This window comes from Strongylocentrotus purpuratus, unplaced genomic scaffold, assembly GCF_000002235.5.
Source record: "Strongylocentrotus purpuratus isolate Spur 01 unplaced genomic scaffold, Spur_5.0 spur5_scaffold_10, whole genome shotgun sequence".
In the NCBI taxonomy this organism is placed as follows: domain Eukaryota; kingdom Metazoa; phylum Echinodermata; class Echinoidea; order Camarodonta; family Strongylocentrotidae; genus Strongylocentrotus; species Strongylocentrotus purpuratus.
This window is the reverse complement of record NW_022145595.1, coordinates 20,332,460-20,354,498: the sequence shown is the minus strand read 5'-3', so window position 1 is coordinate 20,354,498 and position 22,039 is coordinate 20,332,460. Positions and strand designations below refer to the sequence as shown.

Below are 22,039 nucleotides of genomic sequence, written 5' to 3'. Positions count from 1 at the left end.
GGTTTATGTGCGTCATATGACGCGTTTCGACGTGTTTTTACAAACTATTATGACGCACATAAACCTAGGTTTGTCGACAAACCTCCTTTGTGAATTCGGGCCTGGTATTTGTCTATTTCCTTCTTTTATTCAAATACAATTTTTGCCTAGTACATCTTCACGTATATTATCTTTAATTGAGTTGTTATGATATACTGGTAATGTTAGTGAAGTACAAATAAGGTTCATATATTAAATTGCCTTTTCAAAGATGTATAATTATTTTAGAAAATACGTAATTTACGTGATTCAATATATAATTATCATCCTGTTATTTCAAAATATTTATGAAGAAATCGTCTGATGTTGTGTTATGTTTGGAAAATACGTAATTTACGTGATTCAATATATAATTATCATCCTGTTATTTCAAAATATTTATGAAGAAATCGTCTGATGTTGTGTTATGTTTGACCGATTATTGAATATTGTAAGAACCTGTCAATGTTCACTTCTGAATTTGTTTTAAATTGTAGTAATTGTAAAATAACCACAAGACTTGCCATTTATGGTATTTACATAGTCACATGAACTTCACTTTGCAATATTGTAAACTTTTGTAAATTTTTGCTCAATTTTGTACAGTGGCTTTAACAAAATGGAATGAATAGAATTAGTTATATATGAAAATACGAATATGTCACACTTAGTTTTTGTTTGCTTGTTTATCATTGTAATCATATTTTCAAATGTATTTTATCAACAATTTGTATTTTTTTCTTGTGGATGGATCCTTCCCATATGTGAAAAATAAATAATAATTAAAAAAAAGAAAAAAAAGTGCAGACTTTTATTGTCAAGATTTCATCATGGAGAGATAAAGAGGAGGGGGAGGGGGGGGGGGGGGGGGGCGAAAAGTTGAAAGAGAAAAAGAGTTCCATACTTGACATTACATTTAGAACCAAACCAGTAACACATATGAAACAGTCATACTACAGCAGAATGATACTGTTAAAACTTTTATTATCATAAATATACATAAAATCAACTTTACACAAAGTATGTTTCATAATAATCTTTGGAACATGGTACACTCATTTTATAGGCACTATTTGTCTCAAATATGAATGTTAATTTACAAATTCGTGCGTAGAGATAAAAGTGCGTTTAATTATTTGACATGGAACTGATCATGTTTCATCCTACGTCAGGGGTTGGTATGACATGCTCTGCCTACATGGTCAATATCCTAGACTAATCCAATCCCGAACTTCAACCCTGGACCAAACACTATACTAAACCTAACCTAAAACCCAATTGCATCCATAACCCTAACTTAATATCTTTGAAAAAAATAAAGCTAATAGCAATTGTTGCGAGCACATAATGTCTGAGCATCATGACAGGCACAGATCTCTACAATCATCTATTTCTTTCAAACAATAACTGGTTTCTAGTGTAATGCTTTTTAGCTTTGTTGAGGTTCGAAATTTTACAAACAAAGCTAGAGCTAGGACATCATAAAAGATATGTACAGTCAAACCTGCTTTTATAGTGACCACCTGTCTACAAGGACCACATTTTTTGTTTCCCTTGAAAAGATTTCTCATTGAAACATGTACTTAAGGAACCTGTCTACAAAGGCCACTTTTTGTGTTTTCCTTGGGCGGTCGCTATAGACAGGTCTGACTGTACAATAGAGTACTGAAGTATGACATCATACTTGCCAAGTTGTGAAGGTTGCTGGTTCCAAACAAGTTTGTGTTAAACAAAGGTGTGTTGATCAGACCAGCACCAAACACTGAATCAGCCCAATGCTTGGATAATTTCCTAGTGAACCTCATGCGTAGGCTCTGTTGTTTAGAACCAGTAACCGGGACGACAAGCGAGTATGATGTTTGGACTTTGATACTTATTACTTACTGGGTATTGAGTGGCAATTGACCATAGAGAAAATGTACTTTTGTGCACTTATAGTTAGTATCGAAATATCACCTATAATACAACTCACTCGTTTGTCAAAAAGTCATCAACTTTTAAAATAGACTGGAGTAAATGTCTGTATGGCTCTCAACACATAAAACTGGAATAATACTGTAAACGTTTAAAATATACAAAATAACTTTCTGAAAAGTAAACATGAATACATTTACATCACCTCTCTACGAAATAAAGCAATGTGCTACATGCAGCATTATTTAACACTGCATTTGAGGCTTTAATATACTGATTGGTCTTCTAAACGTTGTCTAAAATGTTTAATACAAATAACTCAGAATACATGCATGTACATATGACCAGTTTGGATATAATTATCTACAATGTTTAATTTCGAAGGGGAACACTTCAAATGATTTCTATTTTCAGCTGCCTTGCTTCCCCAAACATTTAATCTTTGGTAATTTCAATTGTAATTATCAATCATCTACCGTAATCTAGAGCTAACATTGGCAATATCAGGTTTTTTTCCAAACAGGTGTCCAACGTTTTAGGGTCTCTGACTCAATGCATCATTACATATACAGGTACATGTATATCATCTATGTAATGACAGAAAGAACACAAAAGTGGGACACTTTATTGCCCTCAAAATATTCATAAGGGTAAGAAATCCTCTGCTAGGTAATAGAAGGGGGTCAACTTTGCATATAAGTAGTGGCAATAAAAAGACGGATCCAGAACGCAAAAAAAGTGAATAGTTGGTGATGTTTATGAATTCAAAGTTCTCTTTTCGATATATGTGAATGAAAATCTAAAAATCTAAAAGAGATAGAACAGGTTTTCACAGCCCCCTATTGTAACAATGTCGTACTATTTCTATTTGATAAAATTATGATTTACAACCATTCTGCATTTTGGATTCTGGATACTTTGTTTCATGCCAATGAGCTTTAAAAATATGCTAATAAATATGTCTACTACCATGTATCAGGCAATGATGAAATACTGAAATATGATTTTATGAAATTTTTATAGATCTACACTGAAAATGTATGATGAACTAATTGTCAAAAAGATTATAGTTATACATTAATACGATTGGACACACTGCTCCCAGTACACCGTTATAGGAATTAGATGATGACATGAATTTGGAATGATCAGATATACACAAGTAATATGTTGATAAAACATTTGTTAATATAATAATTGAAGCCTGAAAGGCTTTTGATAATAGATCTGTTGCATAAATAGTGGCATGTGGTTATCTTCAATGAATAAACTTATGGTAAATGAGCAAATATGTACATTTATTTATAATCAAAAATGTTCTTCCATGCTGAGTACTCACAAAAGGTCTTAGATTTACCGTCCACGCTTTAAAGGCTTGTTCAGTAAACCACTGCGAAAAAGCTTCCGCAGTGTTTTACATTGAAATTGAATAGCAACTGCGCGCAACAAAAGACTTTGGCATATACATTGAGCTCTGTTTTACAAGATAGAAATATAGATAGAGAAATGTGGAGTGTATTACACTGTACATCATCATAAAAAAACTGCCACAGTTTCTGCCTTGTCATATCTGAACAAGCCTTAAATCTGTGATGTGGCTGGCCAATCTACAGAACAACGCACATGTCTAAATAACATACTGTGCAGCTGTATGCTGTGAGCCAGAAGAGCCTCAAAGGGACTTGGTAACATTGTTCAGATGAGAGAAAATGGTGCCAAGGTAGTGACTCAAAACTTGGTTGGGAGAATTTACTGTTAGAGGGAGTTACACATTAACGCCTTCAAAGAAAACCATAAATATCTTCGTGGTTTGAGAACTGTTTCAGGATTGTTTGCATGTTAGAGGGTTAGTACAATTAAGGAATACAACAAGTAACATTCATACAAAAAATTAAAGGCAGTTTTTTCATCAACCTTCAACAATGTTACCATTCACTTTAAAGGTAAAGACCAGTATTGGAAACGCCCCAATTTCAAAAAATGAAATGGAAGCTCTTATTACCAATCATGTGAAAGAATATGTTTTGAATAATACATGATGATAAAAAAATTGCCGGGAAACTGCCTACTAATTGATATATTTGGTAAATTAGTTAATCTATTGGTGTGTGAGAGATAAAAACGCACGTGTCGCGCACGTGTGCGTAGTCCCATAAACATCTTTCTGTGTACAGTGCTTGTAACTCTATGAAGACTGGGCCAAATTTCTTATCATTTTTATGATTCCAGAACCTTGCAGTACATCTATGCTAGATGATCAACCTTTTCTGATCGATTTCACGTTTCTTTCACAATGCATCGCATGACCATAACTGGTCTTTAGCTTTAACTCACATTCAAAGAGAAGGTTGAGTTCTTGTACAGATAAAATATAATTTGCAAGCTTTTTCATTTTTTTCCTGATAATTTTACTAAATTTCATAGAAAAATGTCCTCTTAAAAAGGACTGCTCTTCAAATTCCCTCATATCAAAAGAAATAGTTAATAAGTTGGACCAAAATTTCATGCCACCGGTGTGTGTAGTCCCATATACATCTTTCTGTGTAAAGTGCTTGTTACTTTTACCAAGACTGGGCCAAACTTCGTATCAATTTGATGACTCCAAAACCTTGCAGTACACACCAATACTTATATGCTAGATGATCAACCTTTTCTGATTGATTCCACAATGTTTCTCTCACAATGCAATCGCTGGACCAGAACTGAATGTTATCTTCAACATGACACCCTTCTGGCTCCGGACCGACGGATGTTTCCACCTTTCTCTAAATCTATTTGAGCTTAGGTATCCTCCTGAGCTGAATGTAAGCGATGGCTAGAAGGGCGACGGTCATGATTCCTAGGGCCATCTCATTCTGCCAAAGGCCCCAGTCGCTGTAGTCGATTCCTTGCTGATCAAGGTAGTCGGTACCGGGGATACTGAAGTAGAAAACATGGTTACAGATACATCAACTTGAAATTTTTCTTCTTCTTTTTTTATTTCCCCCCAAAATTTTTTAAAGAATTTCTTAGCTACATATTTGTCTATTTATTTATTTTTAAGCATACTTTGTTCATGTTATATTGTAAATTATATACCTCACTTAAGAAATCCAGCCATCTGATTGGTCGAATTGCATTCATAAACTTCAACTGTTCCTGTAAAATTCCCGGTAACCATGCTTAAAACATTTCAATATTTTTAATAACCATGGTTATTAAAAAAATAGGTCAGTCTCCATGGTTACCCCATAGGTTTACATGTTAAAAAATGGTTTGAGCGATGGAGGATACCATACGTGTGCGAAAAATTGGTCGGCAATTTCAATACAATTGAATCTCGATCGATCTTACCGACAATTTTATCTTGCATTGTTGACATGAAGACGAAAATTAACTCTCAAAAACAAAAAAACAACATCTGCCGATAGATCTTGATCTAAGTTCGTGCCAATATGCATTGCAAAAGTAAAAGAAGGGTCCGTTTCATGGAGCTTTTGCGAAGCATCCCTCACGCGGAGCCGTTTTCAATCCATTTTAATGTATATATTGGAGAAAACTGCCAAGCATGTTAACGGCGCGCGATAGCCGAGTGGTCTAAGCGTTGGTTTTCGATACACCTCTTGTTGTACGCAAGAGTTCGAATCCCGTCTTCGACAAAAATGTAAATTATTTTTTATTTTTTATTTTTTAGTCTATTTTTTTTCGGCATATAAAAGTATTAATGACTGCTTTAATATTCAAGAAATAGTTGTTTTCATACGCTCTCGGGAAGGTTACAATTGGGCTATTCCCCTCGGCAAGCCTCGGGGAATAGCACAATTCTAACCTTCCCTTGAGCGTAATAAAACAACTATTTCTCTCAAAGCAGTCATTAATACTATAACAGCATCTGAGGAACTAACACTTCAACAAGCTCTGCTTCAAGTTAGTTCTTCTTTTCTCATGCTTTTTTCCATTATATTTGTCGTTTCATTGCATATTTTTTTGTGATATAATCATTCTTGTAATCATTTGAATATTGTAAATTCAGAAAAACAGTCTGAACAAGACATTAGCAGGGGTCAATACTAAGAATTTCAATTGTCAAGAGATACCTCATGATTATGAATCTCCTGATATCACTTCTTCTATAAAGAACAAGTTAAACTGGCACAACTAAAATTTTCCATCTTTAACGCTGGTTCTCACTCGACTGTTCTCCATCTTGTTGTTGTTTTTTACTCTGTATTTATATAAATTAAACATTGTAAATCCTTTCTTTTTTAATGCATTGTTTTGTTTTGTTCTGATTTTATACTTATATAATAAATAAATAGATTAACCTCTACATCATTTCTCTCAATATGAAGGAAGGAGTAAAATCACAAAATACCTATTTTACATACAAGGGGCTTAACCAGGCTTGTATATTTATATATCAAAGTGTTGCTCAGAACTTTACATGAAAAAAGTTTCGGTGATATTAAGCGAGATGTAACAATCCCTTTTGTTTGGTATTACTATGCAAACTTGTATACAACTACTTTTATTTTATACAACTAGTAATACTATTCAAAATTGCATACAACTAGCAATACAACTCATTGTATACAGCTAGTATTACTATTCAAAGTTGAATGCAACTAATTGCATACAACTAGTTTTACTCTTAAAAACTGAATAGAACTAATTGCATACAACTAGTTTTACTCTTAAAAACTGAATAGAACTAATTGCATACAACTAGTTTTACTATTAAAAACTGAATAGAACTAATTGCATACAACTAGTTTTACTATTAAAAACTGAATAGAACTAATTGCATACAACTAGTTTTACTATTAAAAACTGAACAGAACTAATTGCATACAACTAGTTTTACTATTCAAAACTGAATAGAACTAATTGCATGCAACTAGTATTACTATTAAAAACTGAATAGAACTAATTGCATACAACTAGTTTTACTATTAAAAACTGAATAGAACTAATTGCATACAACTAGTATTACTATTCAAAACTGAATAGAACTAATTGCATGCAACTAGTATTACTACTCAAACAAGTGCAAACTTACCATCGTAGGGTGACATTTCCTACAGTCTCACAGAAGTCCAAACCAACCATCTCGTTAATTAGCAGAGCCTAGGATATTATCAAGAAAAAGACAAAGTGAAGCAATAATTAAGAAAAGAATAATAATATCATATAATAATATTATAACAGTGCTTATAATGAGCTTTCCATGAAGGTCTCTGAGTGCTTTTCCATTAAAAACTTTGCAATTGATGCATATAGCAACACAGAACATTTTTCAGTAGGTATAAACCTGGTATAAACTCCTTCCACGTAAATATAAAATTATGAAGATCATGAAAAGGCACTTAAAGTAACAGTAAATGAGAGAGCACATAAGAGTGGTTGCTTGTAAGGTGAACCTCCTCCTCTAAGAGGCTCCTTGTAAAGTGATTATGTATGTCACACCGTGACACTCTAGTGCTCCAACATTACTACACCGATCGAAGCTGAGCGGCCAAATATGTAGCGCTCTAGTATGTCAGGTGTCAATTTACACCTAGGTGTAAACTAGCAGACATGGATTAATGTCTTGCCAAAGGATGTTAGTGCTTGGTTGGTATTAAAACCCTAAACCTTTTGATTGATAGCCAAGTAAATGAACCACAAAACCACAACACATCCACATTACATTCCATTATTTTCCCAAGAATTTTGATTCAGAATTTTATAACAGCATAATTTAAATTCTGATAATACAAAATGATTTCCAATAATGATCATCCATGAAAACTAAATTTTTTAAACCTACTTGGATCTTTACATGACTATTCAATTTGTACTTATTCAGTGATTTGTAAGGTATTTCATTGGTTATTCTTAGCTGAAAGACAAATAGATACAGCCATGAAAACATTTACTTACATTTAGACCAAATCTGAAGATGCTGAGATACTGAAGCCATTGAAGCCAGACAGGCAATGAGCTGATGTTCACCAACAGTCCTCCAAATACCTGTGCAATATCGCAAAACAAAATGAGAGGGAAAAGTTTATGGGCTGATGGTTTATTGCTAAATCCTATATTATTAATATCACATTTATGTAACACATTGCTTTAATAAATGCAATTTGACATGGTACTAGTGCAGATGATATTCCTACCATTTCACCCCGCCCACCCACTCCCCCCCCCCCCCCCCCCCAATCAATCATACAGTTGTATGGTGAAGATTATGTGTAGCCATGCACTAGAAAGAAGAATATATATATATATTTTCTTTGTACAGGCCTTTCAAATAATGCAAAATGCAACAATATCCAATACTACATGGCACATAAGAATATTAGCATGGTCTTGGGCCAGAGTACTAGGTGGTGAATTGTTGTTTGGTCTACAATCAGTTCGTCTACTACCTCATTAGTCTATTGCCATATGGCCTACTATCCACATGGTCTATTATCATTTGTTCTAATGACCATTTAGGCCAACAGTCATTTGGTCTAATTGCATTACTGTCTAATCTCGAATTAGTCTACTACCCATTTAGTCTATTGTTCATTTAGTCTAATAACCAGTTAGTCTAATTTTCAGTTCGTCTAATGCCTATTTCATCTACCATCCATAAGGTTTAATAGTCATTTGATGATCATTGATATTTATGATTAAATGATTATAAGACCATATGAATAGTAGAAAAAAATGGGCTTTAGAAGAACTGGTATTTGGACCAACTGGAAAGTAGAATAAATGGGCAATAGATCAAATTGGTAGTAGACTTATTGGAAATTAGATCATATTGAAATTAGACCAAATGACTATCATCCTAAATAGTCATTAGACCAGGTGATAAGTAGACAAATGATTATTAGACCATGCGTATAGACGGGCTGGGTGTAGACCACATGGGAATAGACCAAGTAGGTAGTAGACAAACTGATTGTAGACCAAACAGTAGTAAACCTACTAGGTAGGGATGTTTCTGGCAGTCATGGTGAATAATTAGATAAACACCAAAGCTGAAAAAGGAACATCATATCTTACCATCATGAGCACATAGCACATGGCGATGAGCAGAGTAGCTATGCCTGCGATGCTCACACTGGAACTGATGGCAAAGGCGAGGGCGCTAGACACAAACGTGACGAGAAGGAGAGTCAAGAAGTACAAGAAGAATTTTGTTGCATCAGCTTGAAGACCTGGGAAATGAAAGACAAATGAGAAGAAAAGTTGACAGTCATCTATTCTTCTTTTATTAGATATTAACAATAAATGGTATTTCAAACAGTTTCATTTCATCTATATTTTCTTTCTTTACTTAGCTTACGTAGCACTCTGCAGCATCCTATACTAAATTTCAGTTCATATTCAGTGCTGATTTTTCTTTTGTTCGATGCTTGTATGAAAACACCAGAAATAGTGATATATATTATTCAAGGCCCACTTAAGACATGATGACATAAGGCAATTAGCAACTTATCAAAATTTCTGCAGTAGAATTTAATAAGAAACTCACAGATTGCTTCATATTTCTGCATCTTATAACACAAGGATCAGTGAGTACACAGAAACATCATTTTTGTGGGCAGCTTTTTTGTACCCCCCAAATAGTGCATACGTATTACTCATTATTATTCTAAATAAGGAATTTTCTAGCACAAATTATTTTTCTATTCATTATTTTCGTCTTGGTGTAGAGTGGCAAATGAAGATTAATGACCTGTCAAAGGAGGTTAGTGACAAGGCAGGAATTTTACCCTGTACCATGTGATTAATTTCTTAAGACAGGCCCACTTGATTTTACCAAGTACTTACCAATCATCCAATACGTGACAACGACATAAAGGATTGTTGGTATCACTCTTAGCGGAAGTAGATCACAAAAGACCTTCGCAACAAAGTACACCGAGACTCGGTAGAAACCACTCGCCGATTCATGACTGCAATACAACCATAAATCAAACAGATTTCATTAAGGACATACACGCAATGGCTTGGAAAACTAAAACCAAATGATATAAGCAGAAACTTAAGGTAAATAAAGTTGAAATAATGAGCGACTACAGTTGAATTAAAACAACTTGTTGGTTCACAATCATTTCTTTCTGTCTGAAGAATAGCAAATAAGTATCAAACACATAGTTGTATCATAATCTATTGAATAGTAAGTATTAAGAGAAAACTTAAATAAGAAACTCCAGGGCAATTCCAAAGTTTTTTTCTGAAAATAAAATTGGACTTTCATTTGTCAACACAAGTCATTTGGACAGTCCGGTGGATACTTGTAGAAAAAAAATAACCTCTTAATGTACATGGCCAAAAGATTAATTGCAGAATGCAAAATACAACAATGTATAACACTTTGAATGTCATTAATTAATAAATCAATAAAATATTATCATCTTCAAGTTTTATCTAAAGTGTTACCCATTCCGTTGGAATAATGTTTCTTTACCCCTTTTTATGAAATGGTTGTGACAAATTGTAGTGACAATATGATTTGTTCTGTAAAGAAAAAGTTTACATTTTTTCTAAGCTTAATTGATCAATTTCTAAAAACTCTATAGATGAAAAGATATAAACTTTATATATCAAGAATAAATCATACTGTCACAATTATTTTAGGAAAGTTATTCAAATTTCTGCGCAACAGTGTACATTTTCATGGAGGATTTAACCTACGTGGGCTGAAGAACAGATATAATCAAGTGACTTACATAAATATAACTCTTTCCCTGATGAAAAGCTCAACAGCACTCAAGTTGCCAAATACCATTTGCATGATGAGGAAGAAGAAGGCACCAATTCTAAGATAACAAAGACAAAAATGTGTTTCCAATTTATTCGGTCATCTCTTTACAAATAGATACAAAGATGAAACATATTCAGGTTAAAATATATGACAGTTTCTATAATAGCAACCATGAAATGAAATTAAACATTGTAAGAGTACAGAAAATGTATTGCTTTGTGGACTACATGGGACCTTGCTATTCCAATAGTGATTTAAAAAAAAAGTCTGTTCAAGATATAGGATGAGTTTGTTTGGAGAATGTGTTATATAAATCAAACTAGTATTACTATCACTAATATTACACATTCAGCTTACGTGGAATAAAGGAATTTAGTTACCAATGTGTTCTTAAGTTCTGGGACCCGTTTCACAAAGCCTTTTTTCAACGACAAATGACAAAAACCAGTGCCAAATCTGCTGGCAACCAATCAGAAGCAAGGATTTCAGTAGCTTATAACAAAAACTATCATTTGTCGCTGATGACAAGTTTTGTGAAATGGGGACCTGGGGCCCGTTTCATAAAACTTGTTATCTATAACAACTGCTGAATTTCTATGACAAATTTGCTCTCAGCCAATCAGATGCCATGATTTCAGTAGCTTATAACAGTAGCTTGTAACTTGTTATTGATGACAAGTTCTGTGAAACAGGGTCCTGATGTTCATTCATCATTAGAGCGGTGACAGCGGTGGGATAGCCCATGCTTCAATGTAGTAAATAAACAAGTGAAATGATTTACCTGTTCTGGTATCCTGACGAGATGGATGTGTCGAGTTGAAAGTAGATGCCGCCGATAACAACAGAGAATAATATGACAGTCGCGTTCTGTATGTATCACAAAGAAAGAATAATTGCTTATTAGTAAAATACTTGATTTTGAGTGGACTTAGAGCCTAACAAATCTTGTAAAATATTATTCACTCATTTGTTTACAAGCTGGTTTGATAAACAGGTAAAATAATAGAAAGAGAGAGAGAGAGAGAGAGAGAGAGGGGGAGGGGAGAAGGGAGGGGGGGGGGGAGAGTGAGAAAGAAAGTGAGGGGGAAGTATGGAAGAGAGAGAGAATGACAAGAATAAAGAAAGAGGGAGTTAGGAATTCAAGAAGTCTCAAAAAGTCAAAATGGAGAAAAAGAGTAACATGCAATATACATTATACTCCATGAGATATACATTGCACACTATATAATAATCAATGCATGATAAAATATCTTTTATTTTTCTTCTTCTTCTTCTTCTACTTGTAATCTTCAAAGAGCTATGCAGCCTATTCTGAAAATGATACTATGTAGAGTATCAGTTGTTTATTGCAGGTACACTAAACACAGGGTTAACAGCCTTCTCTTTGCGAGAAGTGTAGCATATTAACATGCATAGGGTGTGACTCTCCTCCACACAGGACCTCCCGGTGACACCCTGTCCGAGGAATGGAGTGTTTTCCCCTGAATCCGAGCCTGCATCTGGAACAGAGGAGAGGGGTGCACTTACACACAATACAGTGACAATCATTGCTGCATTTTTGTCTGCTAAATTAAGCATGGGACTCAAACATACATGCACGACCAAAGTCATCAGAGTCGGTTGATGATCCAATTGCACCACATCACCTCAAGCAAATGTATATGCTGATAGAAATTTGAATGAGATTTCAAGCAAGAGCTTCAACCTACCTGGATTACGGTCAGGAATGGATTTCTGAGGATGTTCAGTACTGCTCGATGGGAAACATGGTACAACTAGAAAAAAAAGAAGAGATATTATGTACAATATTAGAATACTGTGGCAAACTCCAAACAATTAGCAACTGCTCAAGCAAGTGTTTACTGTGAGACAAATAGCAGTACCTAACATATGTGACAAGGCACCATAATGTAGTGACCTTCAACACTTGTATGTACCCAAAGCATCCGCAGTCATCCAAGTTTTTCATCTCTCTACACTTTCCATATTGCTAGCAGAAAGAGCGATAGATTATAATTCTGTTCAATATAACTACTTTATGACTGATTAAAGTGTTTTGTTTTAACCATGCTATCAAATAACTTTAAAAATGAACAATTTAACAGCGTAAACATATCGAGGCTAACCTTTCTCTGATATATGAACATCAAGTTTAATAAAGCAAAGCTTTGACAAAAAAGTAAAGTAAATGTTTGATGAGCTACCTGTGAAAAGAAGGATGTTGGGTAGTTGATGGAAACGATGCTCGGTTCTTCGTCGTTGCGGTACTGGGTGTAGATGCTCTCTGTAGCGTCTCTCATCGTCTTGTTGTAGTGAGACTTCTCGTAGCAATCTGCTAGGTTCACCTTGCTCTTCTCTCCATCCTCTATGGCTGCCACACCACTCTCTACATCTTCTGAGGAGAGAATGGAACATCGTGATTGGATATGTGCGATGTAAATGTATTCAATATTATTATTACTATTAGTATCAGGTAGGCCCAGACCGTCAGCCAGCTACTGTTCGCAATAGGAATACCATCAGAGTTGGAACATGGAATGTGAGAACACTGTATCAGAGCGGCAAGCTGTAAAATGTTAAACAAGAGATGATGAGGCTCAATGTCAACATATTGGGACTAAATGAAACAGGATGGCTGAATAACGGCGAGTTTGTGATAGATGAGTACAGATTGATTTATGCAAGAGGTGAAAAGCATGAAAGAGGTGTGGGGTTAGTGCTGGATCCAGATATATCAAAGAGTGTGTTGGGACACTGGTGTGTAAGTGATAGGGTGCTCCTAGTGAAATTACAGGGATACCCTTTTAAAATCTCAATCATAGTGGTTTATGCACCAACGGCAGATAGTGCTGACGAAGTTATTGACACCTTTTACGATTCATTAGATAAAGCTAAATCTCAGTGCAAATCGAAAGACCTTGTCATTGTCCTGGGAGACCTGAACGATGAAAGATAGACAAAAATTTGGAAATAGACAATGCAAGAAATATAGGGACCTAGACAAACAAATTAGGCAAAAGTGTAATGAGGCAAAAGAGAGCTGGCTAAACAAACAATGTGCAGAAATTGAAAATCAATTTGATAAGAATAGTAATGTTTACCAAAGAATAAATGAAATTTCAGGTAAAAAGTCTGGTTGTTCAAACCCTGGCTGTATCATCAAAGGAAAAGATGGGTCAATCCTGTTTGAAACGAAGGACAAAAAGAGTAGGTGTACGCAATACATTGGCAAACTTTTTGAAGATACTAGAGAAGCAATGCCGAGTTTTGCAGATGAAGTCAAAGGGGAGAAAACTCTTAAATCTGAAGTCCGTTGGGCAATGTCAAAGATGAAGAAGAACAAAGCAGCTGGACCAGATGGTGTGGTCACTGAAATGTTTGAAGCATTAGAGGAATATGGTGTTGATAGATTAACAGAAATTATCAACAAAATATATGATGACGGAACATTTCCAGATGAATTGGGCAGATCCATTTTCATTACTCTCCCAAAGAAACCGGGAGCCGTGGATTGTGAGCAATATAGGACAATCAGCCTTATTTGCCATATCACTAAGATTATTTTGAGGATTTTGCTTTTGAGAGCAAGAAGTAGAATAACTCCCATGGTCGGAAGGGGACAATTTGGTTTTGTAAAGGATGCGGGCACAACAAATGCAATATTTGTGGTTAGAAATATAACGGAGAGAGCAGTCGAAATGCAAAAGGATGTGTACATGTGTTTTATTGATTATTCAAAGGCTTTTCATAAAGTAAAACATTCAGAACTTTTTGAAGAGCTGAAAAAGCTTGATATATATAGGAAAGATCTAAGACTGCTACAAAGTCTATATTAGAATCAGTTTGCATGCATCAGGGTAGGAGAGTGTAGTGAATATATTAACATCAGACGGGGAGTCAGACAGGGTTGTGTTATGTCACCAGACTTGTTCAATATGTATAGTGAAATCATTCTAAGAGAATTGGAAGATGAAAATGGGATACAAGTGGGTGGCCATTCAATCACAAATATTAGATATGCTGATGACACTGTTTTATTTTCTGAATCAGATCTCCAGAGACTTCTGAATGTAGTTGTAAAAGAAAGTGAGAGAATGGGACTAGAGATCAACTATACCAAGACAAAGTGCCTGGTGGTATCCAAGAAGAGCAGTCCAAAATGTAACTTGAAACTGAAAGAACAGATTATTAAACAAGTCTCCTCATTTAACTAACTCGGCAGCATGATTACCGAGGATGCCAGATGTGAGACAGAGATCAAGAGAAGGATGGCTCTCGCTAAATCTGCATTTTCAAAGTTAGGCAAAATTCTGACAAATCAAACAATGAGTATGAGGACCAGAATAAGAGTATTGAATTGTTACATCTACCCAGTACTTATGTATGGTAGTGAAACATGGACTTAAGCCTCTGATACTAAAAGCGTTTGGAAAGTTGCGAAATTTGGTTTTTAAGAAGAATGATGAAAATCCCCTGGACTGACAAAGTTAGTAATGAGGAAGGTCTTACACGAGCTGGAGTGCAAAGGAAAATGATACGTGAGATGTTGATTAGGCATTTAAAGTTCATGGGTCACATTACACGTAAAGAAGGCCTAGAGAATCTTGCTTTGACAGAGAAAATTGTGGGAAGAAGGAGTAGGGGAAGAAGGAGGATACTTTGGATGGACAGTCTGCAAAAATTGTTGGAAGAGAGAGGAGTGAAAGAACTGGGAGTAGTACTAATACAGAAGGCTAGGAGCCGAGGGCTGTGGAACAGCATGATCGCCAAAGTCAAACGATATGGCACTTAGAGAGAGAGAGGGAGGGAGGGAGGGAGAGAGAGAGAGAGAGAGAGAGAGAGAGAGAGAGATTAGTATCAATATGTTGTGTCACAAGGTAATGATTCACAAATCCCGGACTTATCTTTTTGATATTATTTCTCCTTACATACCAAGTGTTAATCTCCGCTCCTCAACAAAGAATTTCCTGACTGTCCCTACCACATCAACCCAAAAATATGGTTCTCATGCTTTTTCAACAGCAGCACCTGTCTTGTGGAACCAACTGCCTGACCAGCTTCGAGTTGTAATTGGGAGCACTGATGGCTTTGGGAGAGCCCTGAAAACTTATTTGTTTTTCGAGGGTTTCCTAGAGCTGCTTTGTCCTTTTGCTGGTTAGGAGGTTGGTTCGACATATGGGGGTCTGTTTGTCTGTTTGTGATATGTCATGTCAAATAGTTTTACTGAGGTGTAATTATAGGTTAATTGACTGACTTTCCCCATAATCATTTTTTGTTATTTGCTTAACATAAAACTCAGTGTAAAAGACGCACCTGTGTATAAGACGCACGCCCCTATCTTAAGCCAAGGAAAAAAAGAAAAAAAAATACAACATAATAAAATAACAAAGTAGATACCCTAAATCTCTGCGTATAAGACGCACCCCTATTTTTAAGCCAAGGAAAAAAAAAAAGAAAAAAAAATACAACATAATAAATAACAAAGTAGATACCCTAAATCTCTGTGTTTAAGACGCACCCCCGATTTGAATTTTTTTTGGCAGGCAAAAAAGTGTGTCTTATGTTGTATATAGAAAGAGAAAGAGAGAAATTTTCAATTTATATAGCGCTTAATAAATATTCTCCATTATTATTCTTATCAAAGGATAGAATAAATAACAGCAAGGCCCGTATGTCTGTTACATAGAAGTGACTCATGCTCTCTCATGCTCCACCCACCTTGATCTTTCTCCGTTGATTTCAGATCAGACTGTCCCAGGATGACATCCAAGAAGAAGTCAGGTGGATTGTTGTGTTCTTCACACTCAAAACCTGAAGAACAAAATATAAAGATGAGTTAAACGCTAAATAAAAAAGTATGTCCTGTCATACTTGTAGCCAAACACTAGTATAGGTATTGATTGTAAATCATCCGTACAAAATCTTGTATCTTTATGAGCAAGGGAACATATTTAAATTGACAGTAGGGAATGCATTCATGTTACAGAAAATCATGTCAGCAATCAAGTTACATTGAAGTTGGCATTCATATTATAATTCAATTTAGAAATGAATGGAGCGTGTATTGATTTTAGTTTCTGGGAATAATGCATTAACATAAACAAGGAAGATTGCGTTCAAAGTAAAAGAATAGAGAATGCATTCATTGGGGACTCTGGGGAGCCACTCCTCATTAGCAATCAGAAATATTTTCACTCAATTAAGAAGTGGCAATACATCCAATAGTAGGGGAGACTCAGAATGCATTCAAGTTAACTATTGGATTATATGTATTCAAATAAACAGTCAAGACTGCAATCAAATAGGCACTAAAGAATGCATTCCCCAAATAAGCAATGGAGAATGCATTCACCCAATAAGCAGTAATGAAATAATACACATATGAGCAGTGAGGGATGCAATCATTTACATTAGCAGTGGGAATATCATTTCAAAAGCTGAGAATACATTCACATCATGGAAAATGTATTCTCAACAATATCCGAAATGCTCACACAAGTCAGCTGTAGAACTGCATTCACAGTGTCTATTTGGCCTGTTGGTATTGGCTTGTATGAAACTTAATTATTTGGAATGGACTTTTCAACTACTGTATATGTAAAATGAGGGAGGGAGAAGGGGATCGGGGGAGGGAGCGAGAAGGGGATCTAGGGAGGGAGGGAGGGAGGGAGAAGGGGATCGAAGGAGGGAGGGAGGGAGGGAGAAGGGGATCGAGGGAGGGAGGGAGGGAGGGAGAATGGGATTGAGGGAGGGAGGGAGGGAGGGAGAAGGGGATCAAGGGAGGGAGGGAGGGAGGTAGGGAGGAAGGGAGGGTGGGAGCAGAAGAGGGAGGGAAGAGGAACCGAATAAGAAGTTAAACTTACCAATAGATGAAAAGTACTCCAACGCTTCTTGGGCGGGGCCATGGTAGATCGTCCGCCCTTGTCCCAACAGGTGCATCTTGTCAAAGAGACGGAAGATGGAGTAGCGAGGCTGATGGATCGAGAAGATGATGGTGCGCCCTCTCTTTGACAGACTGTATAAAAAAGATCATATTTTAGGTTGAAGACATTTACGGTGAATTCTGGCAACCCAAGTCATTGGAAATCCAGTAATTTCTCTGAAAGGATCTGTTATAGTTTAAATTGATTATTCTACCTGGAGAACAATAAACAAAGTCACCGTACTGTCAAGGCAATGTTGGGAAATAAATTTAAATAACTGTTGTCCCGTTTCAGATTTTGAAATCTTCTCACAGGAATGTGAAAGACTTAACCAATTGCAAACAGGAACCAGGTAGATCCAGCCGGTGAACAGGTTGACTGAGACTTTGAGACACTTTGGGTTAATTTAAAAAAGGGGCATTTTGAATGTACCCACATCTAAGATGTCTTTTCTTTACATGACAGTTCATCATCCAAATAACTAAAGAATGAAAAGTGATGAAGTCATTCAGCTTTATAGACTTACCTGGCTAACAGATGCATGACAGCATTCGCAGTACTGGCATCCAGGCCTGTCGTAGGTTCGTCTAAGAACAGAACACTGGGTTTTGTGATGAGCTCCATCCCAACATTGGTTCTCTTCCTCTCTCCTCCTGACACACCTCGGATGAACTCTGTTCCAACCTAAGATGTAGCCAAAAAAAATTTAGAGAGGAGACATTCAAAATGTTGCAATTTATAAAAAACACATGCTAGGTAAGAATAATCAACAATATTAACATCAATGATTTTATTGACCCTATGATCAAGTTAATATTTTGAAAGTGTCGATAAATATTAACCCAAGTTGATACGTAAGTGTAAACAATAACATTTACTTGGATGTGCATGAAGTGCTTTTAATTTCTAAATAAATATTACCAGAAAAATGCTCTAACCAAAAAAAAATTCCTTTAAAGGTACTATGTCCCTTTTGCAGCCAACCTCAAATGCTGTAGAACTTTGCAGGAATTATGAATATGTCATGTATGTCCTATCTGTAGAATTTAAACGCTAGCAGTGTCCTCATATTCAAATTATGCAAGGAAACCCGTTTACTTACTAGACTTCACTGTCAGACACTATTGGGTGACTGACTGGCTTTTTTCTTCTTTGGTAATAACATACATGAAAAGAGTTGTAAAGGGTACATGAGCGTTTTTCTACATCAATAACCCACTTCTTGTGATGGCCAAGATTAAACTGATTGAATCTTTGCGCAGCATAAAACATATGACCATTCGGTGCAATTGTCTGAAAATCTAGACTATTACTTTTGGGCTCTATAGCCCTAAAGTCGATTTGACAACTAATAGTCGTTATTTTCCCACTTTTAAGACATTTTCAAGCCCCACCTTTTTTTAGGGAAGTTCTAAATTAGTATTATCTTTCAAATGCAGTTGGAATTTAACTTTTTCATTTTTTGGCCTGCAAATGGAACATAGTACCTTTAACATTGTTCTTATGCTTTAAAACATTTATTGGCTCAAAAAGAAAATGAGAATTTATTTTAATTTGTTCATGACCCGGTATCCTTCATGTTAATTTGTTATTACTCAACGTTCCACAGAAAAGATATAAAAAATCATGCAGTTAACCCAATACAATAGATGTACACACATGATTTATATGTTTATAATTGCTAAAAAGCAGTAATGAAAGAAATAACACAAATATTAGATTCCTACCTTACTATCACCGACGTGTGAAAGACCTAGCTCAGCTAGGATATCATCCACCCTATCCTCTCTCTCCTTCTTACCGACTGTCTTGGGGAGACGGAGAGCAGCGGAGAACTGAAGATTCTCTCGGATGGTGAGCGTTCCCATGACGACATCATCCTATCAAATAGTTTATACAAATTATGATGACTTGATGTATACTTTAGAAACATTTCATTAATTCATTCACAGCTGAATATTCAAGAGCTCCAAACTGGTTAGATCAATGGTCAGTGAAAACTATTTCTCAAATAATTGTCTACACTGTACATTGTAGCTAGCTTGGTAGGCCTACTAATCGTTATAAATTGTAAGCAATAAGAATATTAACTGGCCCTTTGTTTTCACCTTCACTTTACTACCCCACTATGGACACATATGTTTTGCCTTGATGTATTGAATATTCAAATGACATTTTATTTATTCAGTATTATTATTATTATTTGTTCATTCATTTATTTATTTATTCATTTTATATATATATATATATTTAATTTTTTTTTTTAAATTTATTTATTTATTTTTTATTTATTTATTTTTTTATTTTTTTTTATTTTTTTTTTTTTTTTTTTTTTTTTGGGGGGGGGGGGTTCAGATTGTCTTAGGAAAGCATCGTGGAATAGTGGTTCATTCACTGACTCTCATCATAAGGCTGAGGGATCAAATCTCTGGTCAGTGCATTGTCCAAGCAAGGCATTTCATCCACATACTTGTTACTTTCAAGCCAGGTAATACCTGACAGGATTTATTTCTTGAAATAAACTAGGGTAATAAACTAGGGTAATAATATTCTGAACCTTTCTTTCTCGATCTGGACATGCATAGGGACACCTATCGTAAAGTGAAATGCACTACACAATTCATCATTTATCATTAATTACCTGGACAACATATCCCGAGACGCATTTGAAGTTCTTTGGTTGTGGGGCGCCATCTATCAGGACTTGACCCGACAGTCCGTCTGGGTCTTTCCGAGCTGCTAACACATCCAACAATCTTCACAGGAAAAAAAAATTGACCAAGTCTCTTTTGTAACAAATTTGCTGTGAATGTTATATTCCCAGCTTTAATTAGATTATGGAGGCCAAAATACATGACTGGATCAGTATTACCAACTGAGAGCTACATGTACTCTGTTTTACAGTGGTATTAATGATAGTTGATACTACATGTGCAGTTAACAACTAAATTATTCAAACTTTTAACAAGTTTTGTAATGTTTTAAGTATGTGAAAATTTTATTTTTTTACAAATTTTTTTAAATTTTATTTTTTATTTATTTATTTATTTATTTATTTTTTATTTTTTTTTTTTGGGGGGGGGGTTGTTTTGTTTTGTTTTGTTCCCTATTTATGCTTCTTGAGAACGTGACATATTAAAGCTTACATCTAATGGTATTCAACTAAGGACCTAAATCAACCAGTCCACCTTTGATTCTTAAGTTAAGAAAAACACAAAAAACAAAGAGTATGAATAGTTCAGTTGTTAACTGTACATTCCTTCCTTTTGGAGACAGAAGGGCATTAACTGGATGTAAAATGATAGAGTTAGTGCCATTCTGGCGCCAAACATACAATTAAATAACAGAGCAAAGAGAGTTGAGATTCTTGTAACTTACGATGTTTTGCCGCTGCCTGTAGGTCCAAGAATGGCGTTCATTCCAGGCTTGAATAATCCACTGAGATGGAGAGAAAATAAAAGGTTTCCTTTACATGTAGTTTACATTTGAAAAGTATGGTTGGTCAAGTTTATTAAGAGTAAAACTTAGGATACAGTGACTCTCTTTGCTCAGATAAAGCTTTATACCTTAAAAATATAAAACTGTGCTTACAAAGGATTAGATATATCAATTTCTATTCATTTCCATTCAATTTTGGTTCGTTAATATAAAAAGTATGCAATGAGATAGTCCAAGAATTATTAGTGTTATTATATTCAATCATAATAATAATTAATAATGATTATCACAATAATAATTTAAAAGAATTGAAAATAATAACATTAATAAAAAATATAATAATAATAATAATAACAATAATAGTGGATTCATATACTGTATAGCGCTCATGTCTGTCAAGCTTAACAATCCTGGGGGTCTCTACAAGTTTTATCCAAATGTAGAATAACATCTTGCCAAAAGATATTGGTGCGACTATGGACCTACTAAGAGTAGTACATGTAGGTCCATGGTGCGACAGGGATGCAAACCCTGAACCTTGTGGTTCACAGTCCAGGGACTCATTCACTGGACCACAACATCAACGACCAGAGAATCAAACCTCACATTCTTTCCCATTATTACACAAGGATAACATGATCCATAGAAAATTTGCATTGATTATTGAAACCTTTGTTTGGTTAATTGCCATGTTTGTCATTAAACAAACAAAATTACAGACACAAATCTATGGGAAGATATTTCAATTGGTCATAAAATTGGTTATAATAGTGGCAAAGTCCGTGATTTTTAGTAACTTTCTCTGTTGATAATTGATCATGTGTACTGTATGCATATACATGTATATACCAATACAAAGTCCAGCATTTGATAATCCTTTCATAACCCTGCAAGGACTGAACCTCATAATTTCTAGGAAGTGCACTAAACTCCACAGAATCAGTGAATCCCTCAAAAGAAACATACAACTTGGAAGTTTCATAACACTGGATTATTTGGATTAGTAGTTTTTATGTCA

At 35.2% G+C, this 22,039-nt stretch overlaps 1 protein-coding gene across 3 annotated transcripts in view; it reads right to left on the bottom strand.

The window, feature by feature from the left end:
• Positions 1-4,647: 4,647 nt before the first annotated feature.
• LOC578540 (ATP-binding cassette, sub-family G (WHITE), member 2) overlaps positions 4,648-22,039 on the bottom strand; it is a 34,389-nt gene continuing 16,997 nt past the window's right edge. Inside the window, exons 3-17 of one of the 3 annotated variants that reach the window (XM_030979028.1) lie at positions 20,962-21,021; positions 20,225-20,339; positions 19,311-19,463; positions 18,110-18,267; positions 17,524-17,675; positions 16,379-16,471; positions 12,865-13,052; positions 12,370-12,435; positions 11,442-11,527; positions 10,626-10,715; positions 9,724-9,848; positions 8,953-9,107; positions 7,834-7,923; positions 6,971-7,038; positions 4,648-4,851 (exon numbers count right to left, since the gene is read on the bottom strand). In XM_030979028.1, coding sequence (XP_030834888.1) covers positions 4,704-4,851; positions 6,971-7,038; positions 7,834-7,923; positions 8,953-9,107; positions 9,724-9,848; positions 10,626-10,715; positions 11,442-11,527; positions 12,370-12,435; positions 12,865-13,052; positions 16,379-16,471; positions 17,524-17,675; positions 18,110-18,267; positions 19,311-19,463; positions 20,225-20,339; positions 20,962-21,021 — 1,747 coding nt within the window. In that variant the 3' untranslated portion in view covers positions 4,648-4,703. 3 annotated transcript variants of the gene reach the window in all.